The sequence below is a fragment of the Eschrichtius robustus genome, chromosome X (assembly GCF_028021215.1).
Source record: "Eschrichtius robustus isolate mEscRob2 chromosome X, mEscRob2.pri, whole genome shotgun sequence".
NCBI lineage: Eukaryota > Metazoa > Chordata > Mammalia > Artiodactyla > Eschrichtiidae > Eschrichtius > Eschrichtius robustus.
In genome coordinates this window covers 41,767,611-41,787,808 of record NC_090845.1, presented here as the reverse complement: position 1 = coordinate 41,787,808, position 20,198 = coordinate 41,767,611, and the positions used below count along the sequence as shown (strand labels likewise).

The window sequence follows — 20,198 nt, the reverse complement described above, 5'->3', positions numbered from 1 at the left end:
ATTCTTATTGCTTTTCAAGGTTTTGAATTTGTTAAAATGAATTGAATTTAAAATGAGACACTATAATGAAGATTGATCATAATTATTTGCCACTCTAATTTGCATTTTGTAATGGGAAAATAAATGATGGGAAGTGTGTTTACCTTTTCAAACAAATAAGAAAAGTCACAAAGAGTAACTTTGGCCATTTTATGTTGTCTCTTGTGTTCACAGATGGGAAAAGAGAAATTCCACAAATCTCAACATTGGGGCTTTTGCAAAAATGTTAGGATGCTGGTGAGTGAAGATAAACCAGGAATAGGTGGAGAACTGCTTCTCGGACAAAAGATAAACCCAAAACATAGTGTATTTCCTAAAGGAATGGGAACTGATTCACCATCCTGGGTGGCTTTTGATAAACAGGTAAGTCACATGACATTGGGAGAAATGCGGTCTTAAAATGTTACATGTACTAAATATTAAGTAGATGTGAGAAAATAAGAGTCCTCAATGTAAATGTAAATGTTCATCTGAAATGACACATTTTAGAACAAAAGTACCCTAAACAAAGAAAAGTTATCCCTGCTCCTGTTTCTGACTAGCTACATTGGCTGCAGCATGCTTAATGTTCATCACCTTTCTTGGCTAATGCTTATCAACCTTTCTCTCATCTCCTGCCCTGGACAGGATAATGTCCTTCTATAGACTATAAGAGTCTGGTCAGACTGCCACTTTTGCTTAGTGATTGCCATTAACTAAAGAATTTTGTTTGATTCTGAATGTGCCATTGAATACAACGGGAGAATGCCTTCTCTTCTTTTCTCCATACTAATTACGGTTCCTCATCCCTGAGGACCATAGGGTGACATGGCATGAATTGTAGAAGTGAAGGAAAGAGGTGCCATTATTAGACAAGAGTCTGAACTTTTTAGTGATATGTGTTTGTATACATAACGTATACTGGCATATTGACAGTTGTAGAAGGCAATCCTTTTGAGTATCTTAAAAAGAGACTAAGATCAAAGGGAAAAAACCCAAGGTGACCAGTTATTTCCCACAAGGCAGCTATATGGATATGCTCTGTTTATCACACAACCTTGTATCATGGCCCCATGGTCTGTTCTCCAAAAAAGAACTTGTTATTAGATTATTTAGGTCCTGTAATTAAAAAATAACTCAGGACTAAAGAATTCAAACCGTAGTATGCTAAGTTTACCAGGAAGTTTTTAGCAGCCTTAGCATGGATTGGTTGGCAATACTTTGATTCCAATTAAAATGTCTTCAAATTTGGTAGAAGTGACATATCCCATGTCATCTGAGTTAGGGTCAATCAATTAGAGCACATATTTCTTTTGAAGCCCCATTCTGACACTTGTGGAGATCTAACAGACCACGGGAATGCTTCTTTCCTGGGAAACCATCTCTACTTTGAAAGTGGACCAATATTTCTTCTTGTTTTGATTATTTTCAGTACCTGGCTTAATGCTGGACCCAGAGTTCAGAAACAATTTCTGGGCTGACTTACTTGGGTAGATCATGCATGGCTTCCTGTTAATATCAATCTTATAGGTGTTTGCACATCATCATTCTAGAATATTTAATTTGCAAGGGTCAAAAAAAAGATTCTATTTTTACTTCTTGTGTCAAAAAGAGGGTATTGACAATAACGTAATCCACCACTGAATAAATAATGTAGGCCACCATATATTAAAGTATTCTCTTGCATTTAAAGTTGAAAACTCATTTTTTTCATGTTTTTCTCGGTATTTAATATGTGCCTTTCGAGCCTATTTTATAGCCCTTTAATTACTTATAAAATTATGTAGAATATTTCATGAAGTTGGAATAATTTTAGCTTTAAACTACTTGAGAAAATGAAGAGCTTGCTCATTTCAGGCCTAACTAAATGCGACATAATTCTTTCAGTTATTTTGTTTGGTCAACTTCAATTAAATATTCATTGAGCTTTAAATGAGACACTAAGACTATGAAATATTTACGTGCTCTGATGAGATTGTGAACTGCAGATTGGATCCTGGTTATTACCCAGAGCAAATTATAAAGCACTTTCTGCATTTGTGGGTCAACAAAACAAGTCAACACCTGTTAATCATTTTTCTTGAAAATGAGACACTTTCAGCTCCTTGCCAGTTTTTCCAACAGCTTTTAATCATAGCAATATACCTAGGGTTCCATTCTCAAACAATACAAAGTAGAAATAAAGGCAGTTCTTTGGAAAGTGCATCAAAATTAATATTTGCAGTAGATGCTCTTGGTGCCCACCCAGACCCATGATAGGGGGTGGGGCACCCCTCCCCCACAGCTGCAGCAAGTGCTTTGGCAAACAACTCACACCTGTAACCCTCCATGGATTGTTGCTCTTGGCCAGTGGGCATTGCATCACCCAGAGAGGTAACCTGGGAGGTTACACTGGCCCCTTCATCACAGGACCGGGTAGCAAATGGCTGACTGATTTCTCAAGGGTAAAAGGCTGAGCTTCTTTAAGGTGGGACAGGTCTGTGTTGTGATTTAGGCTCATAGCCCCTTGTGGCGTTAAGCCTCGGCAAAGCTTCATGTGAGAATGCATCCTCGCTTGGATCATTTCTCTTCCTTTGGCTGTTCCCCTCACTCCCTTACAGGTTTCTCCCAAGAGTATGCCCTTAAGAAATCACACGCACCTAAATCCCTGTTTTAGGTTCTGCTTCTATGGAGCCCAACCTAAGACAATGTTCCAGTTTCTATCCATAATTCTAAAAGTGACCATCAAAATGCTCCGCTCAGGCAGACCATCAAATTACAAGCAGAAAAGATGCTATTTGCAGTCACGCAAAAGAGCCAGCATTTATTTTCCTGCCTGGCCCTCATGGCAGACATTTCTAGCTATTTATCTTTTCTTCACTCTCCCCTTCATTCTTATGGAGAGAACACTAGTTTTATTCAGGCTGGAGACGTGCCCACTTACAGGTGTTCACCTCCCCCAGGCTCCGTGCAGCTAGGGCTGGCCACTTGGCTCACTTCTAGCCAATGATATGTGAGTTAAGGTTTATTGGGTGGGGCTCCTGGGAAAGGTATTTTTCTAATTAAAGGAGTCAGGCTCAGCTGGTATGTTTTTCCTGCCCTTCGCCCTGCCTTGTTTTCCTCTCTGGAACTAGGACATAATTCCTTGGGGGCACATCAGCCGTCTTGTGACTGCAGCAGAGATAAAGGGAATCTAGGGCCCGGATGGCATCATGCAGCCACTGTTTCAGGCCTGGGCTGTGTCTCTCCGGACTTCTTGTTAAATGAGAAAAATCAGCCCCTATTTCAGAGGTTCTCAACCCAGGGAGGCGTCTAGAAATGTGTGGAGGTGTTTTAAGTTGTCGCAATGACCGGCAGCAGCACCGGACTAGGATAAAGCAAGTGGGGCACTTGTCTTGGGTACAGAATTTAAGGGGCACCCCCAAAATTCAGTAATCCGCCAGGTAATATTTTAATGAAATATCTTAAAAATTAATGCAAAAAAATTCAGGTTGAACAAAATGCCGGCATGTTATAATAAAGACAGGATCAGTAACCGCCATGCTGAGCCATACTGGAGCCTGGGGCAAAAAGAAAAATCAGTAGCACTGATTCCATATTTGTTTAACATGGTGGTATTTTGTTCATCATGGATTTCTGGCATTAGTTTTGATGCTTTAAATTGCCTCGCCCTAGGGCCAGACGTGACCCAGAGGTGCTGCTGCTATTTGAGTAGCTGGGGGCCAGCCTTGTATTAATATTTGGGGCAACCCCCCACCGGGCAGAATATTCTGCCTAAAATGCCAGTACTGCTCCCATTGAGAAACACAGTCCTAACTTGCTTAAAACCCTTGGCAGTGGGAGGATTTATGCAAATAGCCAAACATAATTTTGCCTGATACTGCACCTACTGCCCGAAGACTAGTCATTTCGTTGAATTCATTTAAATACAAGCAAGCACATATTCAACCAGTGAGTTCCAGTCGTCACCCCAGCACCTCTACCAGGAAGAAGCAAATGTGGATGATTGTTCTCATTTTATAAATGAGGAATCATTGGCAAGAAGTGGGGCAGGAGTCAGGGTTCTGATTGTGGCTTTTTCACCTTATGCGTCTTAGCCTGAGTTTCCTTGACCGTGATGTGGGGCTTGGCTAGCTGGTTGCTAATACCCCTTTACCTCTAGCAGTCTCTACCTAAGTCTTGAGTCTTAGTCTGTGGCGTGTAGTCTGTGACTACGGGGAAATTCATCCTAGAACTGAGCCCAGACCCTGGATCTCCTGGCCTGGGGCTCTTTCTAATTACATCAGTCACCTACTGCTTCATTGGTGATTGAAGTTGGGCACTTAGTAGTTTATACTACGCCGCCGTTGCTATCGTTACCTGCTTTTATAAAAAAGTCAGACTAGTTAGAAATACTCAAATGACTGAATGTTTTTTAATGACTTTTATCTGGATGTTAAGCATCATTTACATAGACTCTACAATTATACACTCATTTCTCTTCATTTGTCGATGGCTCCTAGTTAGCCTAATTTGTTGGCTGATTTGCAAATGACTCTATTATAGTAAGTGGCAGGATAAAGGTCGATCCTATGGGGTATGCATGCATTTAGAAATATTTCGTTTTTTCCATCTACTGTATACATAATAATTATAATCAAAACTACTGACCACAGAATTAGAATTTTAATAACTTTGCATTCATTGACATTGAGTTTATGGTGAGCTGATTATTTAGTACTGTGTGGATCTCTATGCTTTGAACAATATGGAAATAAAAATTTAAAGTATAATTTGATCTCTTGGGTCACCTTGATGTATTTTTTTAATTGAACAAGTTGGTTTATTATTCCTTGCAGTAAGGGAAAACATATACCCTGAGTAACTGTGGGATGTCTAAGTAAGCAGGTGTTAGAAAAGACTTACTATAAGATTTGGGCTTGTGTTAGGTAATTTTGGAGAGGATCGAAGGAGGTGAGGCCTTGCTCTGGATTGGGTGCTCTCAGGAAGCGGGGGTACTTCTATGATTGTGTATCTTTTTTTTAAAATTGAAGTATAGTTGCTGTACAATATTATGTAAGTTATAGGTGTACAATATAGTGAGTCACAATTTTTAAATGTTATATTCCATCCATTTACAGTTATTATAAAATATTGGCTATATTCCCCATGTTGTACAATATATTCTGGCAGCTTATTTTATACCTAAGAGTTTGTTCCTCTTAATCCCCTACCCCTGTATTGCCCCTACCCGCTTCCCTCTCCCCACTGGTAGCCACTAGTTTGTTCTCTATATCTGTGAGTCTGCTTCTTTTTTGTTGTATTCACTAGTTTATTGTGTTTTTTAGATTCCACCTATAAGTGATATCATACCGTGTTTGTCTTTCTCTGTCTCACTTATCTTACTTAGCATAATGCCCTCCAAGTCCATCCATGTTGCTGCAAATGGCAAAAATTTTCATTCTTTTTTATGGCTGAGTAGTATTCCATTGTGTGTGTGTGTGTGTGTGTGTGTGTGTGTGTGTATACACACCACTTCTTCTTTATCCATTTATCTGCTGATGGACACTTAGGTTGCTTCCATAGCTTGGCAATTGTAAATAATGCCACTGTGAACATTGGGGTGCATGTAACTTTTCGAATTAGTGGTTTTGGTTTTTTTTCAGATACATATTCAGGAGTGGAATTGCTGGGTCCTATGGTAGTCCTGTTTTTAGTTTTTGAGAACCCTCCATACTGTTTCCACAGTGGCTGCGCCAGTTTACATTCCCACCAAAAGTATACGAGGGTTCCCTTTTCTCCACATCCTCACCAACACTTGTTATTTGTTGTCTTTGTGATAATAGCCATTCTGATAGATTTGAGTTGATATCTTATTGTGGTTTTGCATTACCCTGATGATTAGTGATGTTGAGCATCTTTTCTTGTGCCTGTTGGCCATCTGCATTCCTCTTTGGAAAAATGTCTATTCAGTTCTTCTGCCCATTTTTTATGACTGTGTATCTTAATAAATCTCATTTATGGAGACAGCAGACTAGAGTGAGGCTACATCTGTAATTGGGAGAGAAGCAGCCGTCACTCCCATGAGCTAGGACAGGAGGATATTTGGCATTTTGTGGCTTGGACAATGTTTATGTTCTGTCTGTGTTTAGATGTAGCTATGGAGTGGTCTGTTTTTTTGGTCTTGATCCACTGTGGTCACAGAGCGGCCTTGTCTGAGGATGGTATTTTCTGGAAGTGTTCATGTTCAGCGGGAGAACACCAAGGCTTTGCTGTGGCTGCCAGACCAGCTTGTAGCAGCACCAAGGCCAGCTGATAGTGCCAGGCTGGCTCCTGCATGTCAGGGGCTGCTTTTCTCCTTACCCAATACCAGCCAAAACTTTTAGTTTTCCCACAGGGGATCAAGGAGCGATCAAGTAGGCTAGAATTTTGTATGATTGGCAAAGAACAATACATGACTACAGAGCCTTGAAGTTTTGCCTAAAGCCAATTAGGAATGTTACAAAATATAATCAGCGTATATAAAAATAAAATAACAATTAAAAATTTAAAAATAACTAGAAAATGTGTCAGATACTATACCTTTAAACCATACCCAAAAGGTCAAATGAAAAATTTTCCATAGGTTTATGTAACTTTCAGATTATCTGAAACCTGTTAGAATCATTTCATAAAAGACACCGATATGTATAATTATAACACAATGTGATTGTAATACATTGCCATTTAAATCCCATGTTTTAGGTCACAATTACACAATCTTTAGCTACTTAGCTTTAAAGATGAAATCAAAAGGCTTGCCTGAAATCAAACATGTCATACCCCAAATTCTCAACTGTATATTCTGCATCTATTTCTAAAACACAAAATTACCTTCTTTAAATTTATGTTAAACTGATAAAGTTTCTAATTTCATCATGCATTATGGCTTTCTTTAATCTTTTGAAATTCAGAAGGCATTTAATTAAAACCCCCAAATCTGGAATAAATGTATTTGGAATAAAAAGAATGAGGTTCATAAATGAGTCTCTGACTGAAGAAGAGAGAGTTCTTCCTCCCCTCTTTTCTAAAACCTAGAGTGTGGTTACCAGGCAAAATTTTAAGACCCTCCCCTCAGGGTTAAACTTTTTATCAATAAGTAGGCCTGTGGCTTATTCTCATTAGCCCAAAGTTAAAATTGTCTTTTTGAGCTTAAACCTGAGTAGATACCACTACACACTCATTAGGATGGCTATAACTTAAAAAGACTGACAATACCAAGTGCTGACAAGGATGTTAAGAAACTGAAACTTCTATATATTCCTGGAAGGAATATAAAATGGTACTGCCATTTTCGAAGACAGTTTGGCAGTTTATTAAATAGTTAAATATATGCTAACACATGACTCAGTTAACTCCACTCCTACATATATTTCTAAGAGAAATTAAAACATACGTTCACGCAAAAACTTGTATGTGAATGATTATAGCGTCATTATTCATAATAGCCAAAAACAGGGAACAACCCAAATGTCCATCAACTGATGAATGGATGAACAAAATGTGGTATAGCCATACAATGGAAACTATTTGTCAATAAAAAGAAACTACTGGTATATAGTACAATGTGGATAAACCTCAAAAACATGCTAAGTAAAAGAAAGCAGACACAGAAGACTTCATATTGTATGATTCCATCTATCTGAAATTCTAAAAAAGGCAAATATATCAGAGAAAGCAGATCAGTAGTTGCCTGGGGTTGGCAGTGGGAGAGGGAGTGTTTCGGGGGTGATAGAAGTGTTCTAAACTGGATTGTGGTGATGATCACATAGGTCTATAAATTTATGAAAAGTCATTGAACTGTATGCTGACAAGAGGTGAGTTTATGGCATATAAATTACAGTTTAATATATTAGTCTAGGACTGCCATAACAAAATACCATAGACTGGGTGCCTTAAACCACAGAAATTTATTTTCTCATAGTTCTGGATGTTAGAAGTCCGAGATCACGGTGCTGGCAGGGTTGGTTTCTCTTAAGGCCTCTCTCCTTGGGTTGCAGATGGCCGCCCTCTTGCTGCCTCTTCACATGGCTGTTCTCTGTACATACTGATTTTTTTTTTTTTGAACACAAAAATCTTTGTCATGTATAACATTTTAGTTCACAAATTAGGAACTGTTAGTTACTGTTTGATTTGTTGACTTATATTTTAGGCTGATTTATATTTTGATCTGAATTTTTAATCTATACAGTAACATTTATTTATTAAAAAGTACTTCCCTCTCTGAATTCAGACCAGCCGCAGGTTTATTGGAAACATTTAAAAGATTATTTACCTTCCTGAATTTTGTATTTGCAGGATTCTACCCTATAGTAAGCTCACCCTTTTTTAACACTGATGGTGGGTGATGGTACAAATACTAACTATATAATCCTTGTTCTTTTTTAAAAAAATATTTTTGAAATAATTTTGTACTTACAGGAAATCACAAAAATGGCACAAGACAGTTCCTGTGTCTCTTTTCCCAGCTTTCCCCAACAACAACATCTTATACAATTATAGTACATTATCAAAACCAGGAAATTGACATTAGTATAATACTAAACTTGCAGACCTTAATTGAATTTCACCAGTTTTTACATGCACTCATATTTCCCCTTTAGTTTATAGTTCTATGAGATTTTATCACAGGTACGGATTCATGTAACCACCACCACAATCAGGACACAGAACACTGTATTCCTCTAGGATTTTGTTGTTTGAGTCTTTATTTTAATCAACTTTACTGAGGTATAATTTGTATATGATAAAATGTACCCATTCTAAGCATACAGTCCCATGAGTTCTAACAAATGTATACACAGGTAACCACACCCCAGACACCATATAGAACATCTCTACCACCCTAGACAGTTCCCTCATACCCCCTTCCATTCAGCCCTCCTCCATGGCTCTGACTTGCATCACCATAGTTTTGCCTATTCTTTTTTTTTTTTTTTTTTTAATTTTATTTATTTATTTATTTTATTTATTTTTGGCTGCGTTGCGTCTTCGTTGCTGCACGTGGGCTTTACCTAGTTTCAGCGAGTGGGAGCTACTCTTGGTTGCAGTGCGCTGGCTTCTCATTGCAGTGGCTTCTCTTGTTGTGGAGCACGGGCTCTAGGCGCACGGGCTTCAGTAGTTGTGGCTCGCGGGCTCTAGAGCACAGGCTCAGTAGTTGTGGCACACGGGCTTAGTTGCTCCGCGGCATGTGGGATCTTCCCAGACCAGGGCTCGAACCCGTGTCCCCTGCATTGGCAGGCGGATTCTTAACCACTGAGCCACGAGGGAAGCCCTGCCTATTCTTGAACTTCATATAAATGGAATCTTATAGTATGTCTTCTCTGGAGTCTGGCTCACTGTTTGGGATTTAAGATTTGAGGCACAGCTTTGATGCTGTGTATGTATATAAAGAAAGTGCAGCCAATTCACATGTAATAATTCACCATGGCAGATTTCTGGTTATTTTTATAATTGCTTTTCATTCTCTGGATTGATATTCCTTTATTTTTAAACATGCTGGTTTTTATTTTTTTCAAATAAATTGCTCTCCTAACTCCCTTCAGAGGTTTAAAAACATTTAGCATTGTTAATTTCTAAATTTAAACATGTTAGAATTGTTCATATCCTTCTACTTATTTTAATTATGCTCCTGTAGTTAAACACCTATTCTGAGTATGAAATTCATTGTGCTGTTTAGTGTGGTAATAGTTCTTTTAATAAAGAGGATTCTTCAGGGACACATGTCATTATCATAAACCTTTTATCAGAGGTACAAATAATTGAGGGCGCATGGCCGTTCATTCTAGGACATCAGAAATGGGGAGGTGGCAGGGAGGGCATGAATTCCACATTATTGAAAGGGGGACAGAAATGCTTATCTCCATTCTTTCTTCAATGTTGTCCCATTTCCTTTTCTTACATCCCATCTCTCAACCTCCTTAATCTTTCCCCTTGCATTCTTTTGACCTCTTTCTCTATTTCTTTTTCTCTCTTATTGGACTTCGTCTGTCTCTTCATCCTCATTCTCTTTCCTTTCATGCATTTTTATTCATCTTCCATCATGTGTGCCCTATTTAACTTTCTTCCCTTTGCCTACTTTGTCTTCCTCTGTCGCAGGCCTTGCAATTGCTGACTTCTCTTCTTAGGAAAGTAGAATCATCATCATTATTGCCAGGGTCTTCTCCTTTCCCTTTACCTCTAGGATTGAACCCAGGGTATGTATGTCTCTCCAAATGGAGCATTGTTTGAATGAACTCTGTGTACATTGGTTGGGGTATCCCTTGGGAACATGGTCCTCCTGCAACACCCCTGTAATGGGAGGCTCTCTGGTGTAGTGGAGAGAGCAAGGGTTTCAGTTAGACAGATGGGTTCAGAACCTGGATTTACCATTTATTACCTATGTCATCTGGGCTATGTTTTTAACCTCTCTTGGTCTTAATTCCCTCATCTGTCAAGTAAGAGTAACAAACCTATCTTAGAGTTGCCATGAGCATCAAATGAACAGTGCACATCAAGTGCCCAGCTCATCGTATGTAGTCCTGAAGAATTAACTCTCCTCCTTTGCTTAAGGCCTGGCTTATTTTCTTACGTGGGGTAGGGAGGGCGGTGTTCCTAGGGGAAGTGAAGCAGAAGCTGGGACTATCCCAGTCATCACCTGTGCTGCAGGATTCTTGCATTTTTCTTTGGCACAAAGTCTGCCATATTCCAGAAGAATCAGTTTGGAGATGCCACCATTGAGACCAGTGAATTCTAAAAAGTAGCCAGTAAGCTATCGATGCATTGCTCTTTCCAGTTGTTCCCCAGTGTTCCATTTATTCTGTGGGTATTAAGTTAGTTTAAAAAGTCTTCTATTGTTTAAGAGAGTTTGTCATGTGTCTTCTATTTTAGCAAATTCACTTAATGGTCTTTTAGGGGAAAGGTGATAAATAACTACATTTATTATTGTTTTACTTTTTCACTATTCTGAACTAATAGCAGTCAGTAATAGGCTACTACAATTGTATTTACATTCCGATTATTCTAAACTCAAAGATTTTACACCATTGTCATCTAGGTTCTAGAAACTTCATGTAGGCCCTTTTATGTTTAATCAAAGTTTTACTTCCTTTGTAGTCTACCCTGTTGTTGCCCTCCTTTTTAGCCTAAAATATAAAATCTGTTTTTGAGTGTATTTTATTCTATCTCTGGTTCTACTTGTTGAGTTTTTTCATCTGGTGTTTCAGGGCATTTATTTATTTATTTATTTTAAACTTTTTATTGAAATATAGTTGATTTATAATATTTTATTAGTTTCAGGTATATAACATAGTGATTCAATACTTTTATAGATTGAATTGCCATTTCAAGTTATTATAAAATAAATAATGGCTATATTTCCCTGTGCTATACAATATATCCTAGTTGCTTATTTATTTTACACATAGCTGTTTGTATCTCTTAAAACCTACCCCTATCTTGCCCCTCCCCCTCCCCACTGGTAACCAGTAGTTTGTTCTCTATATCTGTGAGTCTGTTTGTGATATTAATTCATTTATTTTATTTTTTAGATTCCACATATCAGTGATAACATACAGTATTTGTCTTTTTTTTGACTTACTTCACTAAGCCTAATACCCTCTAGGTCTATCCACATTGTTGCAAACGGCAGAATTCCATTCTTTTTTATGGCTGAGTAGTAGTCCACTGTGTGTCTGTATATATCACATCTTCTTTATCCATTCATATGTTGATAAACACTTGGATTGCTTCCATATTTTGGCTATTGTAAATAATTCTACTATTAACATTGGGGTGCATGTATCTTCTTGAATTAGTGTTTTTGTTTTTTTCAGATACATACCCAGGAGTGGAATTTCTGGATCATGTGATAGTTCTATTTTTAGCTTTTTGAGGAACCTTCTTACTTTCTTCCATAGTGGCTGCACCAATTTACACTCCCACCAGCAGTGTACAAGGGTTCCCCTTTCTCTACATCCTCGCCAACATTTGTTATTTGTAGACTTTTTGATGATAGCCATTCTGACAGGTATGAGGTGATGTCTCATTGTGGTTTTGGTTTGCATTTCTCTGATGATTATCAGAGCATTCATTTTTACATTTGTGTTTGAATTTCAAAAATAAAGCTGTTTTTCAATTCTCGTCTAGTTGGCTTTTACAGTCAGCTTTATTAATTGAAGCTTTGGTTCTTACTGATATGTAATGGGGATAATATTATTAATGTGTGTTCCCAGCTTTCTCCTTTTCCCCACACCCTGCCTGCTGAACAAAAATTTGTCTTTGCTCATTCCACTTCCCCGCCCCCCCCCCCCACCCCGCTCCATCCTCTAAGGATTCTTCTGAGTTTTTCAGTCAGATTCTCAGGCTTTGGGGGATGCAGAAAAGGGAGAAGGGCTGGAAAGAGCTGAGGGGAGGAGAGAGAGAGGGAGAGAGATGTCTTAGAGCTGATGGTGAGGAAATGTGAGACTGACAAGACTTGAAAAAGAGAGGAAAGGCATTTTTGTGAGAAGTGGAGATGTGGAGTGTAAATTGGATCACCTTTAGAGTTTCTTCAGGGAGCTAAGGTGAGACAGAGTTTTCAATTGCTGTTGGTTGCTCAGCCTTTTCTTGGACTATATTACCATGCTGGGCCTGGTCCACATTGGCTCATTATTTGAGTTACATCTAAATGTTAAGTCACTAAATTATATATTTTTGTTTACATTTAAACAAGTAAGAGAGCCACCATTACCCTCTGTCACTGATCAGTTGACCCCAGTCCTCTCTTGTTTCCCTCTAAAATCTCCCTTTCATCAGTCTCCTTTCGAAGGCCACTGCTGTTATCCTATTTCATATCTTTCATCCAGAGAGTAGCCTCTTCAGCGCCATCGCTGCCTTCAGTCTGATTCCCCTTTCAACTGCCCACTCTGCTACAGGGTTAACTTTCTAAAATATTTAGAGTCCTTTGACTTAGCTTTGCATGGCCTGGGGACCACCTGTCTTTTGGCTCTTGTACCTTACTCATCTCATCTCCTCTGCCACCCCTTCCCCACTCAGCCCTCAGCCACACAGAACGACTCGCAGGACCCCACACACCATATACTACCGTGCTCTTGTAACTTTGTACATGCTGTTCCCTCCACAGAGAATGCCCTTACCCACCTGTCCACGCACGCAGTTGTTCTTTCATCTCTCAGCCTCGAAGACTCACTTCACTTGTCACCTCCACTGTGATGCGTTCTTCTTGATGCTCTCTCAGGTGGTTCGCACTTCCCCCTCCTACTGGAGCATTTTCAAACCCCTGTTAGAATAGCCCTGTTACTCTTCTCTGTGTCCTTCACTGAGCTGGAGTGTGGTGGGGATCTTGTGGCAGTTCAGGACATAATGCTTAACCTCTGAAGGTGGCCTCTGATGCTAGGCAGTGTGGGTTCTAACCCCAGCTGTCCTATTCTCTTATCTCGAGACCTTGGGTAAATTATTTAACCTCCTAAACCTTGATTTCTGTAGAACAAGTATCACGATATTACCTATTTTAGAGCTGTGTTGTGAGGAGTAAATGAGATAAGAGTGTAAAAGAACTTAACACATTGCCTGACCCATTATAACTACTTAATCAGAGTTGGCTATTTTCATTTATCTTTGAATTCTCAGAGCCTAGCACAGTGCCTGACACATCACAGGTGCTCAGCGATGTATACTGAATGGCTTTGTAAGAATATTATTTTGTCTCTCTCTCCTAATGGCTTTTCACTTTATCTCCAGCGCATTATAATTATTTGGAGGTACCATTCCCTGTTTTGCAATTATTTGCATATAGTCTAATCTCCCTTACTTGACTGTGTAATCCTTGTAGCTGGAGAGATTGTTTTATTGAATGCTGTACCCTCCGCATAGAGCTTTGAACTTAGCAGGTGCTCTGTAACTGGGTTGGTCTGTGTTACTTTGCTTTTGATACAGGAGCCTTTCCATATCAAGTATCCATTTTGTGATCTCAGCTGTTGATGCACTTGTGGGAAGTAAGTGACATCCTTTGAAACCAGTAGGACAATCTAATGTACAGGGGAGTCCAGTTTATTGAGTAATTATTAGAAGTATAGAATAGATTCTTTCGATTGGAGGAGAACATAGAAGGCATCTTATCTAAGCATCTTTCTTCTTACTCTTTTGGGAGGAATCCAGCCTTTTAAAGTACATAATATCTCAAAATGATGGCAAGAAAGAGTGTTTTTGCCTCAGGTCCCATTATTATTCCCTCTGAATATATATATATAAAATACTTGGTAAATTTTATATATATATTTACCAAATATTTTTCTTTGTCTTTTATATTGTAGGTGCTGTTTTTCTTTTGTATCTTTAATATTGAATATTTGAATATTCACTTTTCTCTATTCAGTTTATGAAACCCCATGATTAGCAATGGGATTTCTGTTGGATAGGGTTACCCCCTTCTTCTCAACCTAATTATTTTTCCAGGAAGACTTATTTTTAAGCAGTGGGTCTGAACCTCTTCTCTTAGTAATATCAAGTGTTTTTAAATTGCCTTGCCCAATAGATTCCATAAGGATGTGAAAAGACAATTTTAGATGTGGTTTTGACAGTATTTTTAAGCTTCTAGCTTTGCATCCTACACTGATTTATATATTATTCAGTATTTTTATACATTCATTTTCTCTCCAAAGTGCTGTTATATATACATAATTTTCTTAATCCTTTAAATAGTGCTGCACTGTCCTGTGGTGAGCAAGTGTTGATTTTCTAAGTTTTGCTAAAAGGTTAACCAGGGAACAAAGACTTTAAGTGGTTTGCACCAGTTATATGGTTAATTAGTGATACAGCTACAAGAATAATATTCTAGCATTCTAGTCACATCTTTTTCCCCTTTTATAAACCATAAAATCAGGTCTTAAGAAGAAGCAGACAAGTAAAAATAAATTTGATGAATGCTTATGCTGTCCATATAGGTTAGGTGCATTTCATCTTAAACCCACCCTAGATTTAGTCATGAAAATTGGAGCATAAATTATAAATGGATTTATGATGATAATATTTTTATAATATGAAAAATTTCTGGAAATCATCTTTCTATAGTTTGTATTTTTTGTCATTTATTTATTGAATTTACCTTTATTGACCATCTCTTATGTTCAACAAGCTAAATGAGATTCAGATTTGTATAACTTGAATTTTCTAAAATGATATGCCTATTTAAACACAGTATCCATAGGAACATAAATTTATCAAAAAAAAGTGAGGAAAAAATGAGAATTTGGAGTGAGATTATAACTTAGGCATTGATATTTAGATGAACCTCTCCACCTTCACAATCCCAATTAAAATGACTTCAACATTTTTAAATACGGAGAAACCATAATAGTGTTGGAGGCCAGGGGGGAGGTCCATCTTCTTGTTGCAAACTGTGAAGAATTTCCACTAGATACAGTGCAGATGAAATCATATTGAAGAATTATACCAAAACCAACATGCAATTTCACTTCCTAAGAAAGTGACAAGAATTGAGTCGGGGTGTTAGGACAACCTGTAGGGGCTTCCACTTGGCTTACTTTCACAGCTATTGATGGATTAAGAGTGTCACTAGGAGGCCCAAGAATAGTCACACTGAGGGAAAAAGCAGGCCCTGCATTAGGGCATTTCTCTGATGCGACAGGCAATGCACACGAAGGACTCGCTATATTCGCTCTGTTCCCGGAGTGGAGGTCAGGTCAATTTATAAAATTTTTGTATGGAAAAATCTGAAGTTTTTCCTGCAGGGGACTCTCCATGGCCCCAGCTCCCTCCCTGCTTCCCTTAACATGCTGTATATGAATTTCTATCAACCAGCTTCCCACTGAGAGGAGGAATCAGAACATTGGAATGGACGGTGAAGGAAGGAAAGAAGACCTGCCCACCCTATTTTTAGAAAAACATCAGCCTGGATAGACTGCTCTTTGTTCAAGAATGAACAAAGAAACCCAACAGAAGGTTTCTGAAAAGGCTCTGCAACGTAAATGGAGGAGAACATAGTATTTAAGAGGCAGAGGAAAAAAAAAAATTTATTTTAAAAATATGCTTTCTATAGGAAAAATGAATATTTTTGGTAACGATTTGCTTTGTGCTTTCTATTGAGTGCAAAGAAGTCTACAAAACAAAGTAAGCGTTTAAAGCAAAGTAAAGTGAAGTCTAGAAGGAGAAAAGAGAACAAGAGAATATGTTTAAAATATTGCTGAATGAGACTGTAGGTGAAAAGGAAAGGGAACTTGCTGAAGAAGGAAGAAATGTGAGGAAACTAAAAAGCATTATATGTAGTAAAATTTAAAAAAAAGAAACTGGAGAAAATGAGATGAGTGATGGAAAAGGCAAACTTGAGAAATTCTCCCAGAATGCAGAGGAAAAGGTCAGATATGAGAGCTTGAGATAGGTAATGAAAGGCTGGACAGAGGATGGAGCTCTTATAATATATAGACAATTGTTCCTAAAGAATTAGAAGCTAGATTAAAAGCAACCAAATCAGTTAAGCACGCCATAAGAAAATAATAAAAACAAAACCAACTTTCTCGACTATAAAAAGACACAAATCTACAGATCAAATGCTTACCGTGTACCAGAGAAAATAACAAAAAAAGAGACCAATAATTAGATATAGTCTGGCATTTTTTATGTTAATTTCAAGGATAAAGCAAAGAAATTACCTAGCATCCTGAGAGAACAAGTAGTTTAACCCCCAAAGAAGGAGAAGTTGACATCAGAATTCTCTGCAGTCTTACATGCCAGAAGACAGGGAAGCAATGTCTGTAACTGTTAGGGGAAAATGTTTGTGACCCACAAATTCTAGACTCAGCCAAGGTGTTATTAGTGAAAGCCGCAGAAAGATGTTCTCAGATATATGATCTCTCACAAATATGCCATCCACATACTTTTCCTGAGAAAGTTGCTTGAACATGTACTCCAGCCAGCTGTAAAGCAAATTAAACAGTTCAACCATGAGGGAAGTCATGAAATAAAAGGGTTAGTGGTGAGCAATGGAAACAAACTTATAAGTAATTATAAAATATAAATAAAGTTGAAAACAGTGTAAACATTTTAAACGTTTATTGGAAGATAAAAGCACAATGAACAATAATAAAATGACAAATGCAAGATAGGGATATAAAGAGAAAAAATATAGTATTTTTCACCATTCAAGGGAGTTGTTCCAATAGATGTTAATTTTTGGAATTCACACTTGAACTGACAATTCTTTACAAATTAAAAGTAACAATGAATAGAGCTGAAATCTTAATCAATGGGGGAAAAAGCTTCTTATATCATCTTTCTCTAGGACCTGTAAATATTCCTTCTTTAACTCTGCTTAATAAACATATATACTTTGCGTTTTTAACTACGTTAAAAAAGAAAAAAGACTTTTAAAGTAAAAATACACCAGAACATGAAAACTGTATATAGATTGGTGGTGGGATTTTGTGGCACATAAATCGTCAGTGAGTATGGGCATGAAAGCAATCATTTTTTAAAAGCATATATAATTTGGCATAATGAAAATATGAATTTTTTAAAAGTATACAAAATTTGACATAGAATCACAATTATGTTAAGGAAAGACATTAACAAAACAGTGGGTTCTAGGTAGTAGAAATATCCTACACTTCTTTCTGTTCCTATTTTCATATTTTTGTAATGCATATGTATTAATTTTTATAGGGAGAAAATAAACTTCATTAAAATAAAAAATCCTATAGATACAGCAGAGTTATAAGGCAGATTTGTAATATTGAATACTTTGTTCTTCCCCCCTAAATTAAAAATAAACCAAGCATTTAATTAAGGCATTAGGAAAAGCATAACACAAAAAAATACATCTGAGAACTGAAGGAAAAATTAATAAACTTAAAAGCAGAATTTTATAAATCAGTAAACAGAATAGATTTGAACAAGAAGTCAAAGAGTTGAGTCTTAAAAACAACAGAATTTAAAAACTTCTAGCTTATTTCCTCAGGAAAGCACAACAAAAATACACAAAATAATGTATTTAAATCACAAATTTAGAGGAAATAAAATGCACTGCTTATGCTTATTATAAAGTGAAGTGAATATTATAGTAAATATTAAGTAGCAAAGTTGACTCAAGGAGTACAGCACTGGAATTGGCCAATAACTAGGGAAATATTAGAGAAAACCTCCAAAGAGCTACTCCAGTTGTTAAAGTGATTGTCTCTAAGTAGCAGGATTGTGGACTTTTCCCCCCACTTTGTGCTCTTTGGTAGTCTCAAAGCCGCATAGCACAGGGAGATCAGCTCCGTGCTCTGTGACTGCCCAGAGGGGTGGGATAGGGAGGGTGGGAGGGAGGGACATCTGGATCACGAGTTGTTTTTTGGTTTGTTTTTGTGGGGTTTTTTGTGTTTTTTTGGTGGTTTTTTTTGTTTGTGTTTTTTTTGGTTCTTGTTTTTTGTGTTTTTTTGTTTTTGGTTTTGTTTTTTTGTTTTTTACTAGTAACATGAATAGATGAAACAAGTGTTCTTTACTGTATTCAAGAAATAAGTAAAGGAAGATAGTGAGTTTTGACTTAGGCCACTCTGGATATACTACACTCAGAAAAGACTATATTGCTCACTCCCATTCCTAAAGAAATTAAGCTGAATTATGGCAAGGTTCTCTCCTGCACGTTAGAAACACTGCAGAGTATGGTCTATGCATTTGCCATCAAGATTGTAGAGGGAGAGGAGCAGGTAAGGAAAGTATTTTCTCCATATAAGAAGGAGATCATTTTTTTTTTTTTGGAAAGGAAACTTACTTTAATTATAATATGTGTATATCCTGTTTATCTTGTTGATCGTGCGCTTACAAAAGCAACCGTTCATTCACACCCATTTTTAAAATGCCCACTTGGTAATGTCACTTTGCTAGAATCAGATGAATAACATTGTGTTCTCCACAGATCTTATGTTGTGAGAAAGGTAAATGAAAGAGGATGTTAGAATGTGATGAGTGGAGACATGTACAAAATGTGACAAGGGCAAGGCAACAGCAAGAGTGTGACTAAGGTCGTGTTTCCAAAGAACTTGAGCTCACTGAATTGTACCTCAAGTTAATCAAATTAATCTAGAAGTAACTTTGAGAAATACCTTCTTGGGTATTTGTGGCTCACATTAGCATTATCACAGGAAATGTGAAATGAAAAAAAAATCTGAGGAACTTTGTACAACTCATTATTTACCAAAAGTGTGTGCCATGGAACCCTCTTTCCTAAAATTGTTTATCACAAGCTCAGGGCTCCAGTGGGTTGAGGGACACACTGTGAACAATGTCTATTTAAAGTGTACATTAAATAGAAAAAAACCTTCCTAACTCAAAATATTGGCTTAATTTTTGAACGTCTTCTGTCTTGAAAAATATAATCAAGTTGCACCTTTAACACTGCATCAGCTTCTTTTGTTCTACTAAGGAAAGTGAAGCACTTCAGCTACGGCTTTCTTCTTCTCAAAAGACTGGATTCCCAACAAAGGGGAAATCTATGCTATACTCAGTGTTATTTATAGGAAATATGAACTGTCAAGTTCCTGGTAGAGCTTGATCTTTTTCATTTATTTCTTTTATTATGGATGACATCTACCGGCAGAATACAGGTGGCCTTTCAACCTTGCCTTGCCTTGTAAATTAAAGAGGAATGCTAGAACTAGGATGGCTTATTACTCTATTCTCTTACTAATATCTGCCACCTCGCCCAAATACTATCATTTAACTGCCGGGTGTTAATGAAGTTAGTTATTCATTCATATGTTAATCCAAGGAATCTTTGCTGAGTGCCTGCTCTGTTCCAGGCACTCTTCTAACATCGGGTGTATGTACAGTGTGAACGAGACTGACAAGCTTGTAAACTTACAATCTAGTGGGGAAGATAACCAATGAACACACATATCTATTCACAGCACAATCTCAGACAGGGCTAAGTGCTAGGATTAAATCAAAATAGTAAGTCCAGGATTTTTTTTCCTCGCAGGTGAGGTGAACACTTACAGATTGGTGGTCAGGGAGGGCTTCTCTGTGGAGGAGACTTCTGAGCTGAGAGCCAGATGGTGAGGAGCCAGCTGATTTTTCTGGATCCTCATAAATAGGCACAAAGGGAACTAGAGAAGTCTGGAGTATGCTGGGCCTCTTTTCATTGATTTAGTTTTCAAGAGTAAAAGAGATTTTCCATTTTAAAAATGGAATTTCTCATCCAGTAATCAGAC

General features: G+C 37.6%; 1 protein-coding gene across 1 annotated transcript in view; it reads left to right on the top strand.

The window, feature by feature from the left end:
* The first annotated feature begins 213 nt into the window (after nt 1-213).
* Nucleotides 214-20,198, top strand: part of EFHC2 (EF-hand domain containing 2) — a 153,369-nt gene continuing 133,384 nt past the window's right edge. The window contains 1 exon segment of the mRNA XM_068533696.1: nt 214-402. Within this exon segment, the coding sequence (XP_068389797.1) occupies nt 214-402 (189 nt within the window).